The 24,755-nt window shown below is 39.7% G+C and overlaps 2 protein-coding genes across 6 annotated transcripts in view; both read left to right on the top strand.

The window, feature by feature from the left end:
* Window positions 1-3,006: 3,006 nt before the first annotated feature.
* Window positions 3,007-12,415, top strand: LOC125896748 (uncharacterized). 2 transcript variants are annotated; one of them, XM_049589597.1, is made up of 11 exons: window positions 3,007-3,186; window positions 3,329-3,397; window positions 3,612-3,733; window positions 3,846-3,906; window positions 7,751-7,960; window positions 8,109-8,171; window positions 8,306-8,362; window positions 10,181-10,258; window positions 10,417-10,494; window positions 10,898-11,095; window positions 11,709-12,415. In XM_049589597.1, the coding sequence occupies exons 2-11, from the start codon at window positions 3,337-3,339 to the stop codon at window positions 12,059-12,061; spliced, it is 1,281 nt and encodes a 426-aa protein (XP_049445554.1). In that variant the 5' UTR covers window positions 3,007-3,186; window positions 3,329-3,336; the 3' UTR covers window positions 12,062-12,415. The 2 variants fall into 2 exon arrangements, with proteins under 2 accessions (XP_049445554.1, XP_049445555.1); XM_049589598.1 differs by lacking the exon at window positions 8,306-8,362.
* A 1,004-nt stretch (window positions 12,416-13,419) lies between these two features.
* The window catches only part of LOC125896747 (A-kinase anchor protein 7-like), a 90,542-nt gene continuing 79,206 nt past the window's right edge, over window positions 13,420-24,755 (top strand). For all 4 annotated transcript variants that reach the window (XM_049589593.1, XM_049589592.1, XM_049589595.1 and 1 more), the window contains exons 1-5: window positions 13,420-14,009; window positions 14,108-14,354; window positions 15,996-16,154; window positions 16,325-16,479; window positions 18,566-18,702. In XM_049589593.1, coding sequence (XP_049445550.1) covers window positions 13,851-14,009; window positions 14,108-14,354; window positions 15,996-16,154; window positions 16,325-16,479; window positions 18,566-18,702 — 857 coding nt within the window. In that variant the 5' untranslated portion in view covers window positions 13,420-13,850. The remainder of the gene's footprint in view (window positions 14,010-14,107; window positions 14,355-15,995; window positions 16,155-16,324; window positions 16,480-18,565; window positions 18,703-24,755) is intronic.

The following is a 24,755-nucleotide window of genomic DNA, read 5'->3' as shown; positions in this document are numbered from 1 at the left end:
TTAATGTTTTTTCTGTTTAAAGATGCCACTGAAGAGGCTTCAAAAGACTGAATCTCATATCAAAACCATCTCAGCTGCTCCTCTTAAGCTGTTGGAGTAGTCGCACACTTCCACTGTCTCCAGCAGTCTTTGCATGTCATTACACAGACAGCGCTATGTTACACAGTCGGCTCCACACCAAAACTGTCTTTTATTCCACCGTCATACATGAAGGAGACTAAGCAGAGCCACCAGGAGCTGTCTTACCCCCTGCAGAAAGACACACGGCTGAGAAAACACTTCACCTTCTGTCAGTGTCTGCCAGCAGTGTCTGCTCCGAGACGAGACTTAGCCTCCAACACCTGCAGACAAACAGGTGAATCACACCGGACACAACAGACAAACACTTTTCTTTATGTTTCAAGCTTGTCTGGGGGGAGAACATCATGTCAGGTTGAGCCAACTGTTCTTTGTGTTACTCCCTCTGAGAGGCCCAAAGTTTCAGGCATACATAGCCTACACACACAGTACACACACACACACCATAAAGGGCAGTGTGCTTAGATTGTAACTTTGCTCCACACCAGAAACTTGTCTTCTTTAGTTATTATGACCATGCAACATTAAAGATATTGTCTGATTCTGTCTTTCTGATCTCAAACTTTAATGAGAGATTAAAATTCTTACGGACAAGAACACGTCCCCATTTACTGATAAATATAATGTTGTGTTAGTTTACAATGGAAGAATGGAGACACTGCTCATTGGTGAGGCAGGTATGTGCAAAAAATAACCTGATCTCACTCCGAAGTTGTTGAAACATGGCACTTGGGCAGTGAGTTGCAGTATCAGAAACCAACGAAAAAAGGCGTCCTTTAACGTTGGCATGATGATACACGTGTCAGAGAGAAAAGGACGAAAGTTGAGGCAAGTGGTAGATGGGTCCAACAAACACCGACTTTCACCTTTTACCAAAACCTAACCATGACCTTTGTTGCCTAAACCCAACCATGTGTGGCATTGTACCGACATAGTGCATTTATTTTGAAAGAGACTGCATGTAAACGGTAAGTTTCCTGTGAAAACATAAGTGTATCTTGAAAGTAGACAACGCATGTAACAGGCCGAACTTGACACGGCGTCCCAGAATGTCTACATCCAACGCACCCAGGGTACCTTGCACGTCGTCTGTGGACATGGAACCAAAGGTCGATATGTGACGAGGTCAAGTGAGAATGTGTTGCAAAAAACAGCATCCAGGAAGTCCTGAAGTGAAGCAGACAACTATGGAAAGGCACTCTGCCTTTAGGTGAAATTATCTGATATGTTTTGTCCTTTAAACGATGTAACAGACCAACGTATATCGACTCTTGGTCTTCATCAGAGCCCTGGTTGTGTCTGTTCCACTGTAAGACTTCCTAAATCCTGTTTTTATAATGTAATCAGTGCCTAGATGGACCAAAAAGTTTAGTATCATTACTGTTGTTGTTGGCACCCAAATTATTAATGCACCCACACAGAGCAGAGAAGATCATTTAACAAAGTGTGTTAAAGTAACTGAAGTCAGATGACACTGACTTACATGAACTGTATGAGCAGGTTAAGGTGTTGCAGTGTGGTGAGAAAAGCTGTGCAGTGCTGCCCCCTGCTGGCTTTGTTATATACTGTGTAGTCACACGTTGGTGCCACTTTGTGGCTGTGGTGCACAGCTGGAAGAATCTATAGTGACAAAGCACTGTCTGCTGTAATGAGCTGCAGCCTGGACGTCAAAGGGAGTGAACCAAAGTCCATGATGTGAATTTTGCTGAGTAAATGTACAGTTGAGGCACTTTTTTTCTGGTATAAATAAAGTCTGACATATAGACAATAAGTATCGTAGGATTTTGATTCTAAACACCAGCAGCTATATGTAATGATTAAAGATATGTGTAACAACAACAACAACAACACATACAGTTAGTTTCATGTCCATACATTTAAGGTATTAAAAATCAAACCCTCTTTCTTTACCTTTAAAAAAGAAGCAGAATCCTACATCAAGACTTTATAAACCTCAAGCAATAGAAAAGCTGTGAAAGCCTTTATAATAGTGTTCATTTATTTTTGGTTTGCTGTACCACAATTTGTTTGTAACCCCTGGCATTGTCTGTCTATCTCTTTGATGTTCCTTATTCTCTGATCTTCAGTCATGTTCTCTCATACTGTTGTCTGAATGTTCTCAAGGAAATGTGAAATGAAGAATATTAAAAAAAAAGAAAAAGAAATACACATACAGTACTGTGAAAGTGTAATGCTTTCACACGAAAAACAAATCCTAAATTGTTAAAATTATTATCTCAGAATTGTAAGAACAGTTTTCATGGGTTTTAAAAAAAAATGCTCCTGTTTTCCTGAATTAATTAAATAACGATCTCACATTTCCTGTTTTTCCCCCAAATTATTAACCCTTGTCAATTCAGAAAAAAAGGGGAATAAATTAATGAAAACTTCTCCCATAATTCTGAGATAATAATCTTGTTGATTTGGAAAAACAGAGCAGATTTTTTTCAACTCTTTTTCAACTTTACAATACAAACAATTATATTTTGATTATATTTGTATACAGGGTGGGACCAGAGCCCTTTATTACATGTCTATTGAAAAATATAAATATAAAATGTAAAATATAAAATGTAAATATAAATATAAATGTTTACCCTGCGGCTCTGGGCGGGACCAGAGCTCTCGAGTACATGTCTTTTAAAAAATATAAATATAAATATAAATATGAAAAAACGTATAGCTATAAATATAAAAAAAATATAAATGTAAAATATAAATATAAATAAAATAAATACAAAATGTGGAATATAAAATATAGATATAAATATAAATGGACCAGAGCCCTTGAGTATATGTCTATTAAAAATAGACATATGAAAACAGAAATAAGAATAAAAATAGGTAGGTATGAATATAAAGTCGGCTCTCGCTCAACCAATGAGCGTTTGAAGCGTCGTGACGTCATCACGTCAGTCACAATCCCTTTCTCTAAGTTTCACTTTCTGATCTCTGTACATACTGCTGCGTTATACCCGCGACCGTCGAACGGAGATACGACCTAAAACACTTTTATTTATTGTGTTTGAATATCTGACAGCTGAATTCAGTAACAGCTGATACTTACTGACACCAAATCATCCATCGTGTGACTCGATCAGCTCAAAGGTTTGTGTCTCTCTCTCCATTTCTTTCTCTTGTTCTTTGGACCTCAGTTTATCTACACACCAAGTGTAGGCCTATCTGTCGCAAGGCAAAGAACAGATACAGTTCAGGTTATACATGGAAATAAATGTGCCTTTTTCTACAGGTGCAGTCATGTCACTTCTACTGAAGGAAATAATGAACTTAAATAAAAGAGCAGCTGATGTGTTGAGACGTAAGTGGTATTTTTTTGTTTGTTTTTTTGTTTGCTTTAAAGCGGATGATGATTGCAAATAAACGATGAACATAGTTACGGGATGTGGCTTCAGTTTTACTAGCTGGAAACACATAAACAACTGTTTCTCTGTTAGAAAATAACGTGTGGTGAACTGAATTTAACCCCATATGTTGCCAGTGTTGCTCACCCAACATCACACCTGTTGTTTCAGGGGCTGAATTAAACACCGACAAGGACCTGAGGTCACTGACTCGACAGGAGCTGCAAGACCTGTTCCCTGGAGCTGAGCAATTCAAACTGAGAAGGGCCATCTTTGATATCATACACAAACAGGTGAGCTGACAGGCTGAAATGTGATTAGAGAGATTTAAATAAAGATAACGTGGATAGAAACAAGTCACTGGGAACTGTACACATCAGATGTAATGTAATATTTTTGTTTCAGAACCCAGTTGAAAAGCTGCTGAGAGATGTGAAGAAGTTCATCCCTGATCAGTCTCTCAGAGGTATGCACAGTCATGCCAGCTGTTACTTTCACTTTCAAATTGAATAGATGTTTTTTTTGGGTTCATGATAGTGGAGGCACATTCTTCAAGTTCAAGTTCTTTATTGTCACATGCACAACAATCACAGAAAAACTGTAGGCAATGAAAGTCTTAGATTCCAGGCTCATTAGATTTGTTAAAAGGTCTTAGCTGAAGTTATAACATTGGGATAAAATATAACATATAGACAATAGAGAAAGAAATAATACAAATTTAAAGGAACTGTATGCGACATTCAGAGCATTATTTGGTACATAAAGTGGAGTAATGGTGTCCAGATTAGAGGATGGAGTCATACTTCCTCTGTGGGTGTTGAAATCTGAGCTGCTCTGTTTGCAGCTGTCATAGAAAATCTGGCTGCACATGCACATTAGTGTGTGTTAGTCCCTGTGTGTGTATCTGCATGACTTGATTTTGCAAGTAGGACATGCTCCTGGATCAACATCCCACATCGCATTCCTGGACCAACATTGCAGTCAGCCTCTGACATCATCAGTGTGCTGCCCCTGTGCTTCTTTCAAAATTCCTTTGTAGTATTAGCAAATAATAACCTTATAAGCTACTGCAGGGTTAATGAGTTTGCTTGCTAACTAGGTAGGCTATGCTAACAATTAGGCTTGCAAATAGGCTAGAATATTAGCAAGTTAGCCTGCTACCTTGGAAGGCTAGGATCCTGCTACCTTGGTAGGCTATGCTAACCAATAAGCTTGCCAATAGGCTAGAATATACATGACTTCAATGGGACTACAACGAACTACAACAGGTCGCGTGCTGGTGACGTCATAGGTGATAGAAACATAGGATTTTGACTGGCGGCAGAGGTCTTCACGCACATAAAGTGTAAATAAAAACGAATCAGTTGAGTCTTTCCCCTTCGGATGAAATGGCTAGTCAGACTACATGCTATGGAGAGAGTTTAAGAGGTCCTAATCACCTTTGGTACAACGAGAAAGTGAAAATGATAGGAGGTGTGTGCCCTTTTCAGCTGCCAGCCTCTGTGTGGACGAATGACCCTGTCAATACATTCATTCAATTCATGTCCTGTTGATTCATTACTTAACATTCATGAGAATTAACTTCTTGGCTTTGAACATCTCATGTTATTGTTGAGATCAACTGACTTTAGTGCTAGCTAGCACTGTTGCCAGCTCCTCAATAAGAAAAGTAGCTATTGGCTGTCCTAAAAGTCACTAGAAGTCGCTAAATGACGTCATTGCCTAATTTGCATAATTTTCCATATGCATGTAATTGTAATGGCTGCAGTAGGAGAGAGGAATAACGTCATGGGAGAGACAAAAACTCAGTAAAAAAAAACCCACCCTGAATATGTTTAGAACTACAATATGAATCTTCTTTCAGTGATTTATATTAGACAAAGAAAATTTTACATTTACATCCCGCCCTGACTGTAAACCAGGTCGGGATCAGCCAGCGGCGGTTCCCGCATGCGCGATTCACTTGCAGTCTGGACGTGGAGGGGTTAACATCTCCTGCTCTGACTGCTGCTGGGAGGGAGGACTGGGCCATCTGTGAGTGCTTTGGGGCGAGAGAGGAGCCCACGGCATGGCAGCATCCGCTGCTCGTTGAGAAGAATAAGAATGATATGTGCTCTCACAACAGAGTCTCCAGAAGTCTTCAGTAACATCAGAAAAAGTCGCTAGATTTGTCACTAGTTGCTTTTTTGAAAAAGAGTCGCTAGAGGGGTCTGAAAAGTCGCTAAATATAGCGACAGATCGCTAAGTTGGCAACACTGCTAGCTAGCTAACGTTAGCTAACCAACCTGTGATGAAGTGCCTGCCGCAGACGTAACGTTAGGTGTATTGACAGGCTGGATCCCACAGCTTTCCGTCTTTACCCTGCCGTTTGATGGCTGTGAGCCACAGATTTCTCCTTTCCCCATTCTTCACTCTATCCGGGAGCAAAGAAAATCGCAATTCTGTTTTTTTTATTATTGTTTGCTGTGCAGTGAACAACGCAGCAACTTTTCGGCATTATGAACTCCTAGATGTGACTAGCGTCTCTCCCGGGTCAAGTTCAAAACTGTCAACCAAAAGGGGGCGTGGCCGTTGTGACGGCAGTGATTGATGTTGCGTTGAAGTCATATCAGGGAGTTAGCTTGTTCACTACAAGTAAGCTTGCCAATAGGCTAGAATATGTGTGAGTTAGCTTGCTAGTTAGGTAGGCTGTGTTAGCGAGTAAGCTCTCAGCTTCCTGAATCCAGCATCGTCTTTCTTTTATTTCTTATGGATTTCGCACCAGAGCAGCCTAAACACACAAAGTCTAAAATCGCGATGAATGGTGACAAGTCATGTCATGCTGTTTTTCGAGGGGAAAAGTTAAAGGATTACTCGCAATCTCATTTGGAGCTGTTAGCAGGCACGTAGCTCTTTTATAAACGGTAAGAGTCTCACTCCTACCACTATTTTTGGCTGAAATATACCGTCTAGAAAGTGGGATCATAACTTTAACGTTTCATATGGCTTTATTTGGTGATATTTTATTTTATGGTGTCATAAACAACATCAGCTATCATAATCACACCTGATTTCAATAAGGTACAATGTTTGAAGCTGGCTGAGTGTTGTTTGATCACTGATAGTACTGTTTTGAAGCCGAGTGACCGACTTGTCATTTGGAGCTCCGCCTGGATCTTTTCATGGAAAAAACTCTGTAGAATGGTCATACTTTGAGCAGTCTTCAAATGTTCATTGATAGTGTGCCTACAGCCCCACAGTGTCATTTACCTGCTCTGATGAAGCCACATTTTTATTTTATTTTAGGCAAAATCTTCAATTTTTTACTGACTTCAGAGGCCTATTACTCTGTCTCTGTATCACCTAGAGTGTTTCTGACACTTTCACAAGAAACTTCAGAGAGTTTTCTTTCTGGCAAGACCTCATGCATGCACGTAGTCAGAGCAATTCTTTTTAATTTGGGTATGTCATTTTAGGCTTTTTTGCTAAAAAAAAATGGGGGTGGAGTGCAAGAGGCTAGGTAAGCTATGTTAACAAGTAAGCTTGCCAGTAGGTTAGAATATTAGCCAGTTAGCTTGCTACCTTGGTAGTCGATGCTAACAAGTAAGCTTGCCAATAGGCTAGAATATTGTTCACTAACAAAGAGTAAGGATAATATCATTTTTCAGTTGTAAATACCTGCAATTAACACATTTTCCCTCCTTATTTACAGGCAATAAAATAACTTTTTCTTTTTTTTTTTTTTGTTGTTGCAAGATTGCAGTGCTTGTGTTGATCCAGGACCACACTATCATGTTGACTCTGGATATTATGTTGATCCAGGACCATCACGCTGATTCTGTATTGTGTCGACATCAATTTAACAGTGATGGTCGTAGATCAACATCAGCAAATCTATCCAGGATCAACATGTCAATGATGGTTCTGAATCAACACAATATTTTAGCCTACTGGCAAACTTACTTGTTCGCACAGACTTGCTAATATTCTAAACTATTCTAAACTATTGGCAAGCTTACTCGTTAACATAGCCTACCTAGTTAGCAAGCTAACATGCTAGTATTCCATTCTGTTGGCATGTTTACTTGTTAGCATAGCCAACCTACTTAGCCGCCGATTAAGCCTAATCCATGTTTAGGATGGTGTGCACACGATCCCACCACAGACTCTGAGTCATATGCTCCAAACCGGCCCGTAAAATAATCCTCATAGCCCGAAAGATGTTGAATTTGTGGTAGATGACTGAATGAAAATGCAAATGTATACATTAATAACTGTCTTTATACTACCATCCAGATTCTAACACGCACAACCGGATTCTCTCCCTACAGATGCTCTATCCAACAATGGAGTCTTGGTGGATTACCTCCAAATCCTGAAGGACATGAAGTCTCAAATGAATAATGTCCAGAGTTTCCTTGATGCTCACATCGATCTTCTGGAAGAATACGTTACAAAACAGCCGGACCAGAAATCAACCTGTCATGATCCACCGAAGCTCTACGATGGCCAACCTGCTGGCTGTCCACAAGTAGCACAAGGTGAATCTCACTCTCTCGGGTAGTATTTGCTTTGATGTTGCCTTATAATTCAAAATGAAAGTCTCTTTTGGAGTTGATTATTGAATTAAATACAGTATTAAGTTTTTGAGTCACTAAGTGCATTTACAACATTTTATGTGACTTACAGATGCCTCTGTCAGCAGTGATCAAATGATGCCTTCACCTGGCGGCCATCCACAAGGAGGACTAGGTGAATCTGACTTTCTGTCTCTTTACACTCTCATGACATTATGACTCAGAATGAAAGTTTCTTTTGGAGATTGTACTTAAATTATGTTTTAGAAGATTAGGAGTCACTGAGTGCCATTTTATGTGACTTGACAGACACAGTTTCCTGGGGTTCTTTTCTCCAAGCGATAAACTTTTTTGGCTCAACTGGTGGTAAATCTGACTTTCCTTCTATTCACTCTTTATTGTCATGTAAGATTTTCACGTTAACATTGTTTGTATTCACAACAGCAGCCTTATTAATGCACTTAATTTGGTTAAGTACTACAAGAATCTGTGAAAATTATGATACTGTTTTGGGTTTATATCAATATCATATTTAAGTGCATAAGATACCATCATTGGAAATTTGAAACAAACAATTTTAGAGTCAGTGTTTTCTTGTTTTTTTTTTTTTTATCTGATAGGTGCCTTTCAGTATTTTTATCTGGACACTCGAGCTGTTGGTGGACAAAGTAAAATGCAGGGATCAAACCTGAGCCTGGAGGTTCATTCTTGACTATGGAAAAAAAATCTGTGATGAAATAATCGAACTTTGAATTTCATTCCTTATCATTTTTAATATGAATATTTTATCCAAATTTTTAACGATCAACTTTAGCTTGCTTAATATTTACCATCTACGTTAATACCAGGGGTTGGCAACTTTTGCTATCAAAAGAGCCATTTTTCACCCCCCCAAAATAGATAAATGAATAAATCTTGAGCCGCAGAATTTATTTGAGACTTATATTAAAGGTAACACAGTGTGTTAAGTCTTTATCAGCCCAACCACATAACTAATATGTCTAAATGAGCACCCATTAATGTGTTTTACCACAAGGTGGCTATTCTGCAGTGGACTATTTATGATTATTTGGTACTCGAACTTCGCAGCGATGGCGATAAGTAAAACAAATCTCTCCACGCACATCAGATTCGATATCTTCCTTTGAGACTTTTCCTGTTTGGGTTTGGAATCAATAGCTAGCTTAGCTCGAGTCAAATGTGGAAAAAAAAAAAGAATTTCCATATGAGCCACTTGAGAGGGGTTAAAGAGCCGCTTGTGGCTCTGGAGCTGCAGGTTGCCTAAGCCTGCTTTATACAAAGGTTTATGTATTGCTAATGCAGCTATCAACATCTGGCTGCACATGTTCTGTCAACTAGAGCGCATCCCAACATAATAAACATTTGGAACTACCAACAGGCAATCACTTTCTTGCTAAGTAATAATTGAGCTTTGACACAAATGTTCATTATAAGTTTGCATTTCGTTGTCACGTGCAGGGAGGCAAAGGTGGGAAGGGCAAGATTTGCTAGCATTAGCTAAAACATTTATAAATTGGGGTGTTGGTAGTGTAGTGGATAGTGCGCCCCATATACAGAGGCATTGCCTCGCTACAGCGGCCGTGGATTGGAATCCGGCTCATTGCCCTTTGCAGCATGTCAGTCCCCACTCTCTCTGTCTCCCAATTTCACTCTCTGTCCTGTCATTAAAGGCAAAAAAGCCCACAAAAATAATCTTTAAAAAAATAAATAAATTATAAATTTAAAAGAAAACAACATTCAACACATTTGAATAGTAAATTGATCATTCAGTTAGTCAAAATTTGTTCCAACCGCCCTTTCACTTACTATCTTTTTCCAGAGCTTTTGGACCCAGACCAATTGCCTTATTCACTGTACAGCATGTAACATGCTCAGTTTTTATCTCAGATCCCACTGATGTGAGAACATCCAGCCACTGAGCACTAAACACAAACCATTTAACACCTGTTACCACCAACCAAAAGACTGAGGAAGGCTGTTGGATATTGTCAAAAAAGCCAGATAGTGTGCATTGAGTATAGAATATCTTATTATGGACTGTGGCTTTCTGTCTGGAGGGTTATCATCTGTCCACCCTCCTATATAGCTGTTGAGTTCATCCATTTTATATGTTTTTTATAATATTTGGGATCCGTAATTGCATTATATCATTGCACCTAACAGGTACAAGTACCTCAGCCACCTGTGGCCCAGTGGAGCCCCACAATGGCCAAACTGATGTCTGTCCACAAAGAGAACGAGGTGTGTCTCACTCCCTTCATCTTCACACTTTCATGACATGTTTAATGAGGATTATTCACTTTGAAATTCTATTAAATCTCAAAAAAGGTCTCTTTTTACATTGTGTTTTAATACATATACTACTAAGTGCGTTTATCCCATTTTATATGACTTGCCAGGTGCAAGTACCTCAGATGCCAGTCGTCAAACAGCGCCCCTGATTGGCCAAATCGGTGGCCATCCACGACAAGCACAAAGTAAATCTATTCTGACACGCAAGGATTTCTCATGTTAATATTTGTACATGTTTACAACATTAGCACCATGGGCATCATTTGGCTGAGTACTGCAACTTTCTGACTGAATCTAGAGTCTCCTATATGCAGTTTCTAGTACTTCTTTTGCACTAGTGAGGTCTGACAATATGTTAAGCTTCATATGTTTAGTTTCCATGTCTGCCAGGCCTTCTATCAACTAATTAAAGAATGCTCTAACTTTTTGATACTATTATACCTTCAATTCATTAAAATAAATCATACTCAAATACTTTGGACCTTTGTACAACAGCTGCCTGAAATCAAAGTACATGTTTTGGGGACTTTGGGACTCAGTTCTTAAAAATGTATTAATCTGTTTTTGCATGTCCATTTTTCTCTTTAGCCGTACTGATGTGCCAGATGGTTGTTGCTGGTAAAACATTTGATGCCCATCTACAGCTGATGGACAAAGTGAAGTATCTGGCACAGGATCAGGTTCTGCTTTTTCCCAGTGATGAGAATTACCAGTTCACTTTTGTCTTCTGCCCGATCAGTTCACGCGTTGCTTCAGATGTTGAGGCAGCCATGGGTGATGTTAAAGGTAAAGAAAAGAAGTTTCAACCTGTTCATACTGAAGTGGAAAGTCAGCATCAAATGTTTTTTTTTTATCTTTAGTTGTCATTTTGTGAGCTTGGAATAACAAAGCTGCACTGCTCACTGTAACTACTGAACATGTTTATACTGTTCATACCATATATATCTTAGCATGTTAATAACTCACTGCTCATACTGTTATTACTATATACATCTAGGGTATTTTTTATTTATTCCTTACTCCTCCTTATTTTTTATTATTTATATTACCACTGGATACTATTATGCACTTATGCTAAGAAGCTTCTTCAGTTCAGAACTGGAGAAGCCTCTCGGATGAGAGGCAAAATGTCTTCAAGAAACGCAAGCAAGTCCAGTTGCCTATGATATAGCACTTACAATTACCATGACCTGGATGACTGAATCTTCACCGACAATTTACTGCTTTTTGCACTTCTGGTTAGAGGCTAAACTGCCTTTCTTTGTCTTGGTACATGTTCTCTGTGCAGTGACAGTAAAGTTGACTCTGATCTAATCACACTGAACTTTACAATTTTGAGCTCTACACTACAATTTTTTCATCCTAACTATCTTATTCCCCTCTTTTTTTGTGTCCTCAGGTAACAAACCTGTCATTCTGGTGTTGATGCATCACACACGTGAAGTCAAGTACACAACACCTATGAAAACGTGGCGTGAAGATGTCGAAGTCATCTTGCATGTCAACGTTTTCTACCATGAGACAGTGCATGGATTACTGAAGTGTGAGCAAAATAATACTGCTGCCTCTCAGATACGTGACAAATTACTGGAGCACTTCATTAGAAAAAGTGAAGTTACCAGTGGAAATGCCCAGGCTGTGGGTGCTGAAAGCTGTTTGCCCAGTAGTGCTTCTGTTAGAGGTGGTGGTAACAACAGGCGTTCTGACACTGAGAACAGTGGCGGTTTTTTCAGTAAATTACGGCGTAATTAGTTGTCAGTGTTGGTGGTGGTCATGATGGTATTATGTCAGTTCACACCACAAGTAAAACTATATGTAACGGATTGCATCAACAGCAAAATAAAACAGAAAAAATGATATAGTTAGACCATTCACAGGTATCAGAGAACATTATCTTATCCTCTTCGGTAAAATCAGATCAGCGATTCATAGTGGTCTAATGTTGTTATTATTCATATTAATTGTGGGTTTAAATATCTAAACAAAGAGATTTCCTGCTATGGAATCACTACATTTAGATCATGTAACTTGTGTTTTAACAGTTTTTGATGCAACCATTCAACATAAAAAAAACCAAAAAAAAATTACATTGGAGCTGCCAGTGGCCATCAGACCTTCTGGAGAGTGTTGATATAAAGTTAATTTTGATAAAACACTTTCTATAATCAAATATACAGTGTTCAGTTCTCCAGTTTATATTAGTTATTCCTGTATATATTAAAATTGGAACCAACAGTAAGTGATTCAAGAGTGTCACATAGCCTGGTAACAAGCTAAAGAATTAACTTTGTGTATAAATCTAGGACAGATATTAAACAGTTGATGCAAAAATAAAGAGTAAATATGAAGGGTTTTTTTTTTGCTTTAAATCATGAATGCATATTTGCTGTACATTATTGTACTTTTATGTTGCAGAAAGCATGTGTATGGTGTGATTATTAATAGCCCTAATACTTTCAATAAACTGTTACTATGGGTGTAATCATGTCTGTGGTCCTTTTTTTGGTGATGACCTCATATATATGACTAAACACCATGAGCCTGCCTGTATTTTTTGGCATGCATAGATTAAGATGGATCCAAATTCATGTAGATTTTATATCAATGATTGGTCATTACCAATAATAATATTAATAAATAACAACAACAAACATTGGTAATTGATGCTTTGAATTTTTGAAAATCAAGAGACCTTTGCACAGCTTGCCTCAACACCTATTTTGTGTAAAAACATTTAGACTAGCAGTGGGCCAAAACATTTCAAGACCCCATGCATTATTAGAGTAGTAAATGACATGTTTTTTCTGCATGGCTGATTACAAAAGCATACATTAATATCGATACAATAATATCTTTAACTCTGCTTGACTCCAGTGTGTCTAAATGCAGATGTAGGGGTGATTTGTAATTACAATGTTGAATTAGTGTAAATAAAGTCCAGCATTGAAATACGTGTCGGTAAAACATTTACCGACACGTATTTGAATTCTTCAAGTAAATAATTACTTTTTTGCGACAAAAAAAATAATAGGTCTTGCGATTTTATTCTGGAAAGAGAAAGGTTCTTTTGCTCTGAAAAGCCAGACCGGAAGTGTCACACTGTTTACAAACAGAAGCTGCTCCACTCGGTATCCCGAGTTAGCGCGTGCTGCGGGGCTTAATGTTATTTTCCCGTTATTTTTTTGGAGGTTTTTCCGACAGAGACAGCCACCTGCGAGCTGCCTGCACCAACAACATCATCACAAGTCATTAAAATGATATTCCGGTGAAGTTTTGCTAAATGAGCTGCTCACAAGTTAGCTAACAGTTAGCTAGCTTAGCAGGTGTTCTGCAGCATGGCTGTGTGATTTCAACAGGTGTGAAGTTAGCTACAGCGAGCCAAAGTCTGTCTGTCCTGCGGTCTCATCGGAAACTAACCCGAAGGGAGTTGCAGGTTAATATTCTCTGTTGTTTCGGCTAGTTTCGCTGTAGTTAACTGAAATGTCTGTTCAACTAGCCAACTGTTAGCAACAGTAGCTAAAGTTTGTTACGTGTGTGTGTCATGCTCCTCTGTCGCGTCTTATTGAGTCCCATCAGAGCTACGTGTTCAAGAAGTGTGTGTTTACAAAGAGGTTTTGCTGTTACTGAACTATTAGTTCGCAAATCTAACTGTCTTAAGGTCAGCGCACTGAAGCCGTCTGCACACCAGCTCCCACTGAAGGTAATGAAATGACAGCAAATTAAAGTAAACTCTGTTACTGTCCTCACCCCAGGTTTCAGTTGGTTGTGACCTGCCTATATCATTCCCCTCTGTTTTAGGCACAGTCCTGCCTGCATCAGCTATCACTGTGTAATATGCAGCCAGACACTATCTCCTACGGCATAGAGAGCACTGCCATTGCCTCAGATAATGATGATGATGATGAGGAGGAGGAGGGTGGCGGTGAAGGTGTGGTTGGACAGAGGAGTCAAAAATATGAGGAGGAGTTGAAGAAGGTGATTCCAGGTCAGGAGGATGCAGTCACCATGGAGGTCCTGCAAGACACCGAAGCCTCCACAGTGTCAGGTGAGCACAGCTGACTGCCTGAGATTGAACTCTTTGACCACACAGTGCTGCTTTGTACTGGATGGATGGAGGTTATACTTGTGATGGGCAGATGAAGCCTGATGAAGCTCCAGGGCTTCCTCTCTATGCTGGAAAAAAAAGATGTGACACTACAGTGACATCTGGAGGCAGTCTGATGGCCTGTGGGTAGAACCTGTTGGTCAGTCTTGTTGTCCTGGATTTCACTCCTGTAGAGTCCTGAAGAGATGGTGGTTGGGGTGTGTGCTGTCCTTTATGATGTTGTGGGCCCTCTTGATGACCTTGCTGTTGTAAGTGTCCTGAAAGGCTGCTCCTGAAGCACAGTTTCCTTACCAGTCTGTGATTAATCCCACAGTCCACTGTGGACATTTTCTAAGAGTCTCACTGTGATGTGATCGAAGAAATACAGTCTTTAAATTAGCTTATTACTTCTATCACATGGCATACCTGCATGTTGAAGTATCCTCGAGCAAGATACTGAACCACAAATTGCTCCCAATGGCTGTTCCATCGGTGTGTGGCACCTTGTATGCTGGTAGCCTCGGCCACCAGTGTATGAATGAATGTGTGTGTGAATTGGTGAGACTCATAGTGTAAAAAGCGCTTTTGTTGCGCAGTGGTTGGATGACTAGAAAGGTGCTATACAAGGGCAGGTCCATTTACCATGTGTCTTTATAGTATACACCATTGTATTTCCTAATGATTTTCCTCTGGAGCTGCGACAATTTGTCGATTAATTGATTAGTTCAAACAGAATTGTTAAACATTTGCTGGTTTCAGTTTCTTGAATGTGAGAATTTGCTGCTTTTCATTGTCATTTGTCATTATAAGTGATGAGTCTTTAGGTTTCGGACGGTTGGTTGGACAAAAAAAGGAAACCGAAGTTGTCACTTTGGGCTCTGGTAAATTGTGATGAGCATTTTTTCACAGACCTTAGATTAATCGATTAATCTGCCAAACAGCTCATTAATTGATGACGGCTGTGCTGCCTGAAAGCAAAACAGTTCAAAGTTCATATATATTCAATATATTCCAGTACTGGTGCTAGAGTATCAATAAATGTGATTGCAGAAGACTTCATATATTGCAATATATATTGTCACTGCCCTGATTTACACAGTCATCCATGCAGATGAATACTGATCACCTTTTAGATGTGTGCACACACACACACACACACACACACACACACACACACACACACACAGACCTGTGCTGTTTGTTAATGTGTCATCTTTCATTTGGGATAGAACAGAATAACGTCTCTCTTCTGTCCTGGTTTCTCTATTTTTCTTGTTGCTCTCTGAGGATATAACAAAAACTACAGATAAAATACTGAACTTCAATCAAACAGAGTAACCCTCAAATTAGTTTACTGTCACAATCATATTTTCTCACGTTATCTTATTCAGTCTCTGTGATGCTGGACATTCTCAGAGCCTCAGAAGGTCTTGCTGGTGTTTGCTGTAATTAGGGCTGCATGATATATTGTATTTTAGTGGCTTTTAGGTGATCCTTATCAGTATTCTAAGGGAATAATGACAAGAGAGTATTTTATGTTCATGTTCTTACGTATAAGGCATGTGTGTTTGTTGTATTGTGATTTATTTCTTTTCTTGGCAGCTCCAGCAGGATCGAGTGAAAAGAAGACGAGGAGAAAGATGAGGAGGGAGAGGAGGAAATTGATGAAGAAAGAGCTCAAGTCAGCTGATCCTTCAGACAATTTATTGTCAGAGCTTCCGTTTTCTCTGACCAGCCCCTCCTCATGGGACGACCTGGGATGTGTGTATATTCTTAATATTATCTTTTACTATTTCTTTGAATTACAACTCTTTCACAATCTACTGTACAAGGTTAAAGACGGCAGGTCTGATTTACTTACTCAAAGTTTTGCCTCAGCTCATCGCATATGGACAAGATTATTGTAAAGTATGTGTTCTCTTTCCCTCCAGTCTGCAGCTCAGAGTCAGCCCAGAAGAAGAGGAAGAGGAAAAGAGGAGACAGTGGAGGGAAGGTGGACAGTGAAGAGGATGCAGAGAAGAAGAAGAAAAAGAAAGAGAGCAAGCGACCCAACTATTTTGTCTCCATCCCCATCACCAACACACAGGTAAGACACATTTTATCCCAGTCACTACAAAACTACAGATTCTCTATCCATGTTTTAGGCAACAAATGTTCTGTTGATCAACTTGTTTATTAAGTGGTGAAACAGGCGGCAGTATAAACACCACAGGCAACTGTGCACCGTCAATCTATGTTCATTAAAAGTGGTTGTTTTTGCCACTGAGAGGCTCAGATAGTTGTCCGACAACATAAGGGAAAGGACCCTACAAAGACATCAAACATTGTTCTTGACCTTTCGCCCCTCTGTTTGTTTCTCTTTGAGAGGTGACTTGTTGCAGGAAAAACAACGGTGGACACATTCTGGAGAGTTGGTGAGAGAAATGGTGGGAAGAGTGTGTTGTGTTGGAATACAGAAAGTGTAGCTTAGTGTTATCTAGAATAGTGGTTTTCAAACTTCTTGTGCCCAGGGCACCAAAGAGCAAGCCAAAATCTCAAGGCACACCTGCATTTATATCTGTGCACAACAGCCTCCATAACGTGTGTTATCACTCTTATCACGACATAAATGTTTGTTTTTATTTACAAATATCAAATAACAATTGACAACCAACTATTACTCATGAAATATTTAACAAAATGATTAAAGAATTTATCTTAAACTTTTTAAAATTACATCAGAGCACCAATTACACATCCATTTAAATGGGAAATAATGTAAGATAATGTGATGTGTTACACATTTGTAATTCCCATGCACGAACGGCGACAAATAAGTTCTTGTGAATGTTTTTTAAATTAAATTACATTTCTTTAGGTAGAGTTTGCCTCTTAATCAGGAAGTATGTGCGCACAGCAAGCTGATACAGTCAATTAAAAATGCATTCATAACTTTTTGTACAGGCCCAGTTGAATATTGCGATAATGTGTGGTCATCACAAGATCCCACGGCACACCTGGAATTACATTACGGCACACCATTTAAGAACCACTGATCTCAAAGACTTTTTTGATGTCATGGCTGAATATTTGGTAGATTTCGACAATGTAGAAAAGTCTGTGAACAAGACTTTTGAAGACATTAACAAACAGACAAACAAACATTTCATTTCTCTGTACGGTTCATTCCGTAATGTTGTCAGACACTTACAATAACAGTCTGATTCTTTCGCTGGCAAAAACAAGCACTTGTTGTGGGCACACATTGGCGGTGCTCATTTGCCCCATAGGGATTACATTGCAGCCTTTTTTGCAGCTGCAGCCCTCTCGCTCAATACTGGACCGATTTCAGAAATTGTTGACTCCGTTAATCACTTAGACACAAAAACATGGGAAACTAAGGCCCAGGTTGAAACGTACTAAAGTTCCCCTTTAATTCTTTTATCTCTATTTCTAAGTAGCTATCGAAATCACAATCATTTTGACAACATGCGTGTTTTTTGCTTTTCAACCAACTGCTCTAAAGATCTTCCATCTCCATTACATCATTTTTAATATGATGGACTATCTTAATTGTCTTAAGCTCGTTTTAAGTCTTGGCAAGTTAGATTTCACACACTACTAAAATGAATAGACATTTTTGGCTGCATGGAAGGTTGTTAAATGACATTTAAAAGTCTAAAAAGATGGTGTGCTTTGAACAGTAGACAGTGAATTGATGCAGATTTGTAGTAAATTGGCTAAAACACCCAAAACAGTGGTGAGATCCTTCAAGAAATAGTGAAAGAGAGAAGAAAACCTGTTTCAGAAACTATTTGAGTTCTTATTTTGTGGAGAAGACTTTAGTCTGTTCTCTCCAGAGGCATTAATTAATTTCATGTGTAAAACTTGGAAATGGTCAGAGGAAATCTCTAATAGAAAAAAAATTAAAGATTCAATTACCTGACAGATGATGACACTGGAATCTTAGTGCTTAATGACTGAAAAGTTTCTCTAAATGAACATTGAATTATCCCATGGTCATCTGTGATGTTAAACTTAAGAAGCAGTTTCTCCTTCTTTCAATCTCTTCCTCTCACCTAGTTTCGGAAAGAAAGGAGTGATGGTGAAGGACGAGGGAGAATGATCAGTTACTGTGTGTGACAGCGTCTGACAGTTGCTGCTGATTGACCTTAAAATGTATCCAATGACAGATCAGTTCAGCTGTGACCGAGGTCCAGGAGGTGATTCTTCAGCAGGAGCCCCGACTAGCCAAAGCCATGATCCCGGTCCCAACTCTGCACATCACGCTGTTAGTCACTCATCTCGCCAGTCAGGAGCAAGTAGACCTGTGAGTGGACGCACACACAAACACAAACATACAAACAAACTCAGCACATGCACAGCATATCGATGCACATGTCAGTCCCTATATTTATATTAATCGTCACTGTACACTTTACTCCAGGGCAGGTTGGCCATCTTTGACCTTTCGTAGGCTCGGTCACTGGTAGATGTTCATTTATGAACTCATACTGCATAAACTCCCTTCGTACATTTGTACTTTGATTGAACAAAGATCTGTCTGTAGCTACAGTCTGAGATCACAAGACTCAGTTTTGTTGTCTGTTCCTAGTGCACGGCCTGAGCTGGGACAGAAAGCTTTTATGTGCTCTGCTCCTCTCACTTGGAACAACCTTCTAAGAGATTGAAAGTATGTGAACTGGCCTCTGCCTGATATTAAAGCTCTCATATGTTTTTACTGTGCGGTTGTTTGGCTGTAACTTTTTGTGTGCTGCTCTCTTGGCTAGGTCTCAAGTTTATCTCACTGGTACTCACCCGGTTAATTATGGGTTTTAAAAAAAAGATTCCTTTTCCTTGTTATTGGTCTGTAAAACAGGTCATGTCTCTGCCCACCAGCTGCATCTCAGCCTCTCCTGGACAGAACCATGGTCTGTTTGGAGACAAGGAAAACTAAATGTGCATATTTAGATAAAAAGCGTCAGTAAGCATCACATAATGTGTGTCTTTTAATCTGGTAGAAGGATTTTTCAGTCAAAGTTAAAACACCAAAGATATGATGGGCTAAAGTGTGATTTGCAGTGCCTGCCCCATTGACTCCAATAGAACTGACACCAAAGTCTGGCTACTCAAACGCTGTCACTGTCGTGATAACCATTCCTTATGTTTGCCAGAAACAAGGACATAACTTTGGGGACATTTTGCGGGGGGATGGCTATGGGTGCATTCTAAATGGCAGAATTTTAGTACTTTTAGTAGGTACTGCAGCTGCCCTTAAAAAGTATGTACTCTGTATGTGCGTACTCTGTATGCACACAACTACTACTTTCTCATAGTACACCCTGAACTTTGACCCTCTCAGAGACGAACATCAACCCAGAGAGCTCTGCTGTTGTTACTTTGTGATGTGTGTAGTTTAACTTTAAAGTTGCAGCTGCACAGATTGTAGATCCTAACATATTGTGAAATTACATCTGCAGTTCTCCGTCTTTGTCATTTTCATAGTTATGTCTATTTGTCTAGTATGTTTATTTTGTTCACTTAAACAATTAATATTCCTATTATTGCTATTCAGCTACTTGAATACGCTGTTATCCATCATTGGGACCAGACAGCTTCTATCTGTTTGCAGCTCAGTTGATGTGACGTATCATTCATTGCTGTGCAGAGGATTGTGGGTCAGAATAGCCAGAAAATCAGACCAGATGTAGAAGAACATCCTGGTACTTTTGGCATAATGCATTTGACATATGTATTGGGACATACTAAATCTTTGTGTGGAGTACTATATAGTATGGTATAGGGCTGGGTGATATGACCAAAATCTCATATCCTGATATAGGTCATTTCATATCCCGATATAGGCCCAATATAGGTCATTTCATTTTCCGATATAGGCCCGATATAGGTCTTTTCATATCCCGATATAGGCCCAATATAGGTCTTTTCATATCCCGATATAGGCCCGATATAGGTCATTTCATTTTCCGATATAGGCCCGATATAGGTCTTTTCATATCCCGATATAGGCCCGATATAGGTCATTTCATTTTCCGATATAGGCCCAATATAGGTCATTTCATATCCCGATATAGGCCCGATATAGGTCATTTCATATCCCGATAACGATACCTATCCCTATTCCCTTTAGAGAGAGCAAGCAGCTGTGGTCGAGCAAGCTAGAGAGTGAGTGAAGAGAGGGAGCGCTGGTAGTGAGGAAGCTGGTGAATCAGATCAATAAAATGTTATTTTCTGATTGTTTCACAGTGGTTATGTTCTAAAACACAAACATGTCCCCCCCCCCCCCCTCCCACACACACACACACACACTGAGGCTGTACTCCAAATGCCGAAAAATATTGCTGTGAAAAGTGTCAAAAGTGCATCACAACGATATGAAATATTAAAAAAATATGAAACCATAGACGTTTTTCTCTCATCACACGATATATATTGTCATATCACACAGCCCTAGTGGTATGGGGATTGTCACGCACAGTATGATTGGTGAAACTCACAGGGAACTATGATGGTTAAATGGTAAATTAGCATTAACTGTTGCAATCGCAACATCCTGGAGGGGAGGACAGTGGCATCCTGACGTGCGCTCACTGACACACAACACACTGAGCTGGCTATATTCAAGACATCACAGTAAATGTGCAGCTGAAGAGGAAAATATATCCTGAAATTTCCCAGATTACTGGTACTACTGATTTACTGATTCTTCAAGTCAGCTGAGATAAATCAGTGTGTACAAAACAGTATAACACACACAACAGCATGAACATGAGTCATTGCTTGAATGCCAAACAGCTCATTAACTGGTTAGTGTTGAGCTGCCAGAGAGCAAAACAGTTCAAACTGTAAAATGTTTTCCAATACTGGTGCTAGAATATCAATAAATGTGATTGCAGAACTGTCACTGTGTTTATGTACACACAGTCATCCATGCAGATGAATACCGATCAACTTGTTGACATACGTGCACACACACACAGACTTGTGCTGTACATTATATTTCTCCGGTTAGTGTTTGCTGTGTGTAACCTGTCATTAAGCATAGAGTAGAATGAAACCTCTCTTTTGTCCTGCTTTCTCCGTTTCTCTTATTGCTCTCTGAGGATATAACAAACACTACAGCTAAAATACTGAACTTCAATCAAACAGAGTACTACTTAACCTAGTTTACTGCCACAATCGTATTTTCTCATGCTGTCTTATTCAGTCTCTGTGATGCTGAACATTCTCACAGCGTCAGAAAGCCAAACATCTTGCTGGAGTTTGTTGTAATTAGGGCTCTAGAATATACCTTTTTTGTCATAGTAATGTTAATCTGCACAATAAACATGCTGTGGAAGACGGCAATGTTGCACTTAAAGATTTTTTGTATTTGTTAAAGCACAGTATCTTTTTATTGGTGCATTTTGTGTTCAGAGCTCTATTTGTTCAATAAAAGAATGCTGGAAATAATTCCTTTTATTATTTATTTAAATTCAACAAGTAATTTGTTGTATTTTAGCAGCGTACCAATAATCGCAAGTAATGTTGTTGTGATAGTCGACAACTTTAATGCATATCTCATATCTTCTTGTTTCTTGCTTTTTCTGAAATTAATTTCTTGCTTTTTCTGAAATTAATTTCATCCCTTTTTCTTTGCAATATTTTAAAGGGGAACAGTTTTGAATAGCCCTTTCTAAATAGGAATTGTGCAAATTTGCAGGAAAGCCCAATCAGTCTTCTTTCAGCATTGGCAGTATAAAAACAAAATCGGGGAGTGCAGCAAAATGCCGCCTACCTACTTTTGTTTATACAGAATGCGCCTTTTTCGTGGCAATGGGGGGCGTGAGCAAGTAACAAAATGTGTAGCTCAGTGTGTGACGTGACCAGTGACGTGGGAGGGAAGCCGCGGCTGGTCAGTCCTTCGGCGATTCTCTCATAAGTTGGCCCGTTCTTCACCGTCCCCGTCATCTGACGGTTAATGGCCTCTTCCTTTGCGAGGACAAGGAGGACACTCAATTCCTTGTCTCCCCAGTTGCTCATCTTTACAGTGTCTGTCAGGTTTGCGTTTCCCTCTTGCTACTAGCTGCTCCCTAATTCCTGTTATCAGCTGTTTCCTGTTTATCCACCGCCAGCGGGTCGCACGTGTGCCGTCATCAACAGCTCCTCCCACAAGTCATCAACAACCCCTTCCGTTGCGGAAGGGTGCCTCGATCTGTTTAAACTAAAAGGGTTCCGCCAATATGTCTACCCTACGAGGCGGAAAATTGAGCACCTCGGATCAACTTGCCAATCCGGCTCTGTGTGTCTAAACGCTCGCAGCTTGCCGGCAAAACGGCCCAACATTTGCCGAAAATCTGGCAGTGTAAAAGGGGCTAATGAAAGTGCTTGTTTTTGCCACTGACACATCATTTTAAGTGTCTGACAACATTATAGAAAGGATTCGTACAGAGACAGACCCTTTGTTAAAGAGTAAGATCCTTTTCGTTTGACCAGAAACTAGGGCTGTGCGATATGACGATATACTGTGTATCGTGTGACGAGAGAAAAATGTCTATTGTTTCATATTTTGCTCGTTTATATCGATGTGATGCAAATTACACTTTTTACAGAATTTTTCATCATTTGGAGTCTGTCCATCTTTTGCACGGATTACATTGATAAATTACTCTTCTTGGCTTTTTATTCACTGGATTAAAATGTGCTTTATCGGGATATGAAATGACCTATATCGGGATATGAGATTTGGGTCATATCGCCCAGCGGGGGGCTTGAAAGTGGCGTACGCCACTTACCACGCAAAGGTTGTGATTTATAAAAATAAACTTGGTGGGAGAGTGTGCGCACCTGTAAGCAAACTCTGAGTCATGCGTGCGCACATTTTGGAGTCACTGGGAAGTGGCGACGCACACGGCGAGGTGGAGAAGTGGAGTCGGATTTTTATTGATGTCTCACACAAATTTAATGTCACGCTATATCCACCTTAGATCCACGTTATCATTGAAATTAAATCCAGCAGCCTAATTTTGCGCTTGGAGTGAGTTTTAATTGTTTCATAAAAATGTTGTAAAATCCAATTGAAATCCTGAATTGAAATTCTTTCTAAATACTTATTTAATCCGCACTGCCTCTAACGTCTCATTGTCCACTCTGTGAGCCCAGGAGGGGGAGAGGACGGCGCGACTGCATGGAATATATTTATTTATTTAGCTAAATATTTCCAGTGCATTTATTATGTCTCGAAATACAGCCATTAAGCACAACCGTTACACTCATTTCATCAGCCCTACTTAGACATGTGCTGTTCATGACAAAACCGGCATGAAGAAACGTGTTCGCCTGTTACACTTTCATCATTGAATTGTATTTCAAAGTACACGTATTTTGGGACAGGGATACCACTGGTTCATGCTGTAATTCAGGCCGGGAGTCTGATCAGACTAATTGCCATAAACAAAATAAATACTGCGGTGACCCTCGTGCGTAATTGCGCCAGATGGCACTGTCCACGCAGTCCCACAGACACAGCTGACAGCATCAGCAGCGTTGATGTGTTGCCACTTTTTCACTTTCTTTTTTTTAGTGATCCCGCTGCTGTGGCCACCAAATAAAATCTTTCTTCAGTCCTCCACCTTCCGTTAAAGGGTCTCTAGCTCAGACTCGGAGAAATTCCGTTTTTTGGTTTGTTTCTCACACCCGTCGCCGTGACTCACACAACGAGAGAACACTCGCATGCCGGCTTATTTATATGCAGATCGCATTCATGAGGTGATTTGCATGACCATTTATGGTTGAACTAGGGCGTGTAGAGGGCGGAATATGAGGCGGATCTGGGTGCGCACAACTCCAGGAGGTCTGTGATTTATAAAGAGAACATTGCATGCAAGTGTGCGTGCGCACGGTTTTATTAATCCGATTATTTTTTGGCGCACGCCATTTTCAGCTTTTGGGCGTACGTCAACTTTTAGTATGAATCCTAAGCACTCTTTAACAAAAAGGTCTAGCTCTTAAGGGATTCTTTCCATAACTTTGCCACAATCACTGTTAGTGGATGTAAATTGACGGTGCACACTTGCACACTCTCTCACTCAATACTGGACCAGTTTCAAAAATTGTTGTTCCTGTTAGTCATCATGGGGAGAAAAGGGTCCAGGCTGAAATGTTACCATCTGAAATATGTCATGTAAATGGTCACATTGTCCCAATTAAGTTAATCATCACATTGATTTAGAGGCTGTTTACATGTACACGGTGATTTTGATAAACGGAGACATCTTCCTTCGTTTGTGCCCTTCGTTTACACGCAAACGGAGATTTCTCCTCTGAAAACAAGTCTTTCTAAAAACTCCGGCCAGAGTGGAGATTTTGGAAAACTCTTTGCGT

This window comes from Epinephelus fuscoguttatus, linkage group LG11 (assembly GCF_011397635.1).
Source record: "Epinephelus fuscoguttatus linkage group LG11, E.fuscoguttatus.final_Chr_v1".
Classification (NCBI taxonomy): domain Eukaryota; kingdom Metazoa; phylum Chordata; class Actinopteri; order Perciformes; family Serranidae; genus Epinephelus; species Epinephelus fuscoguttatus.
Note: the sequence above shows the minus strand (reverse complement) of the source record. Positions and strands in the feature narration are given on the sequence as shown.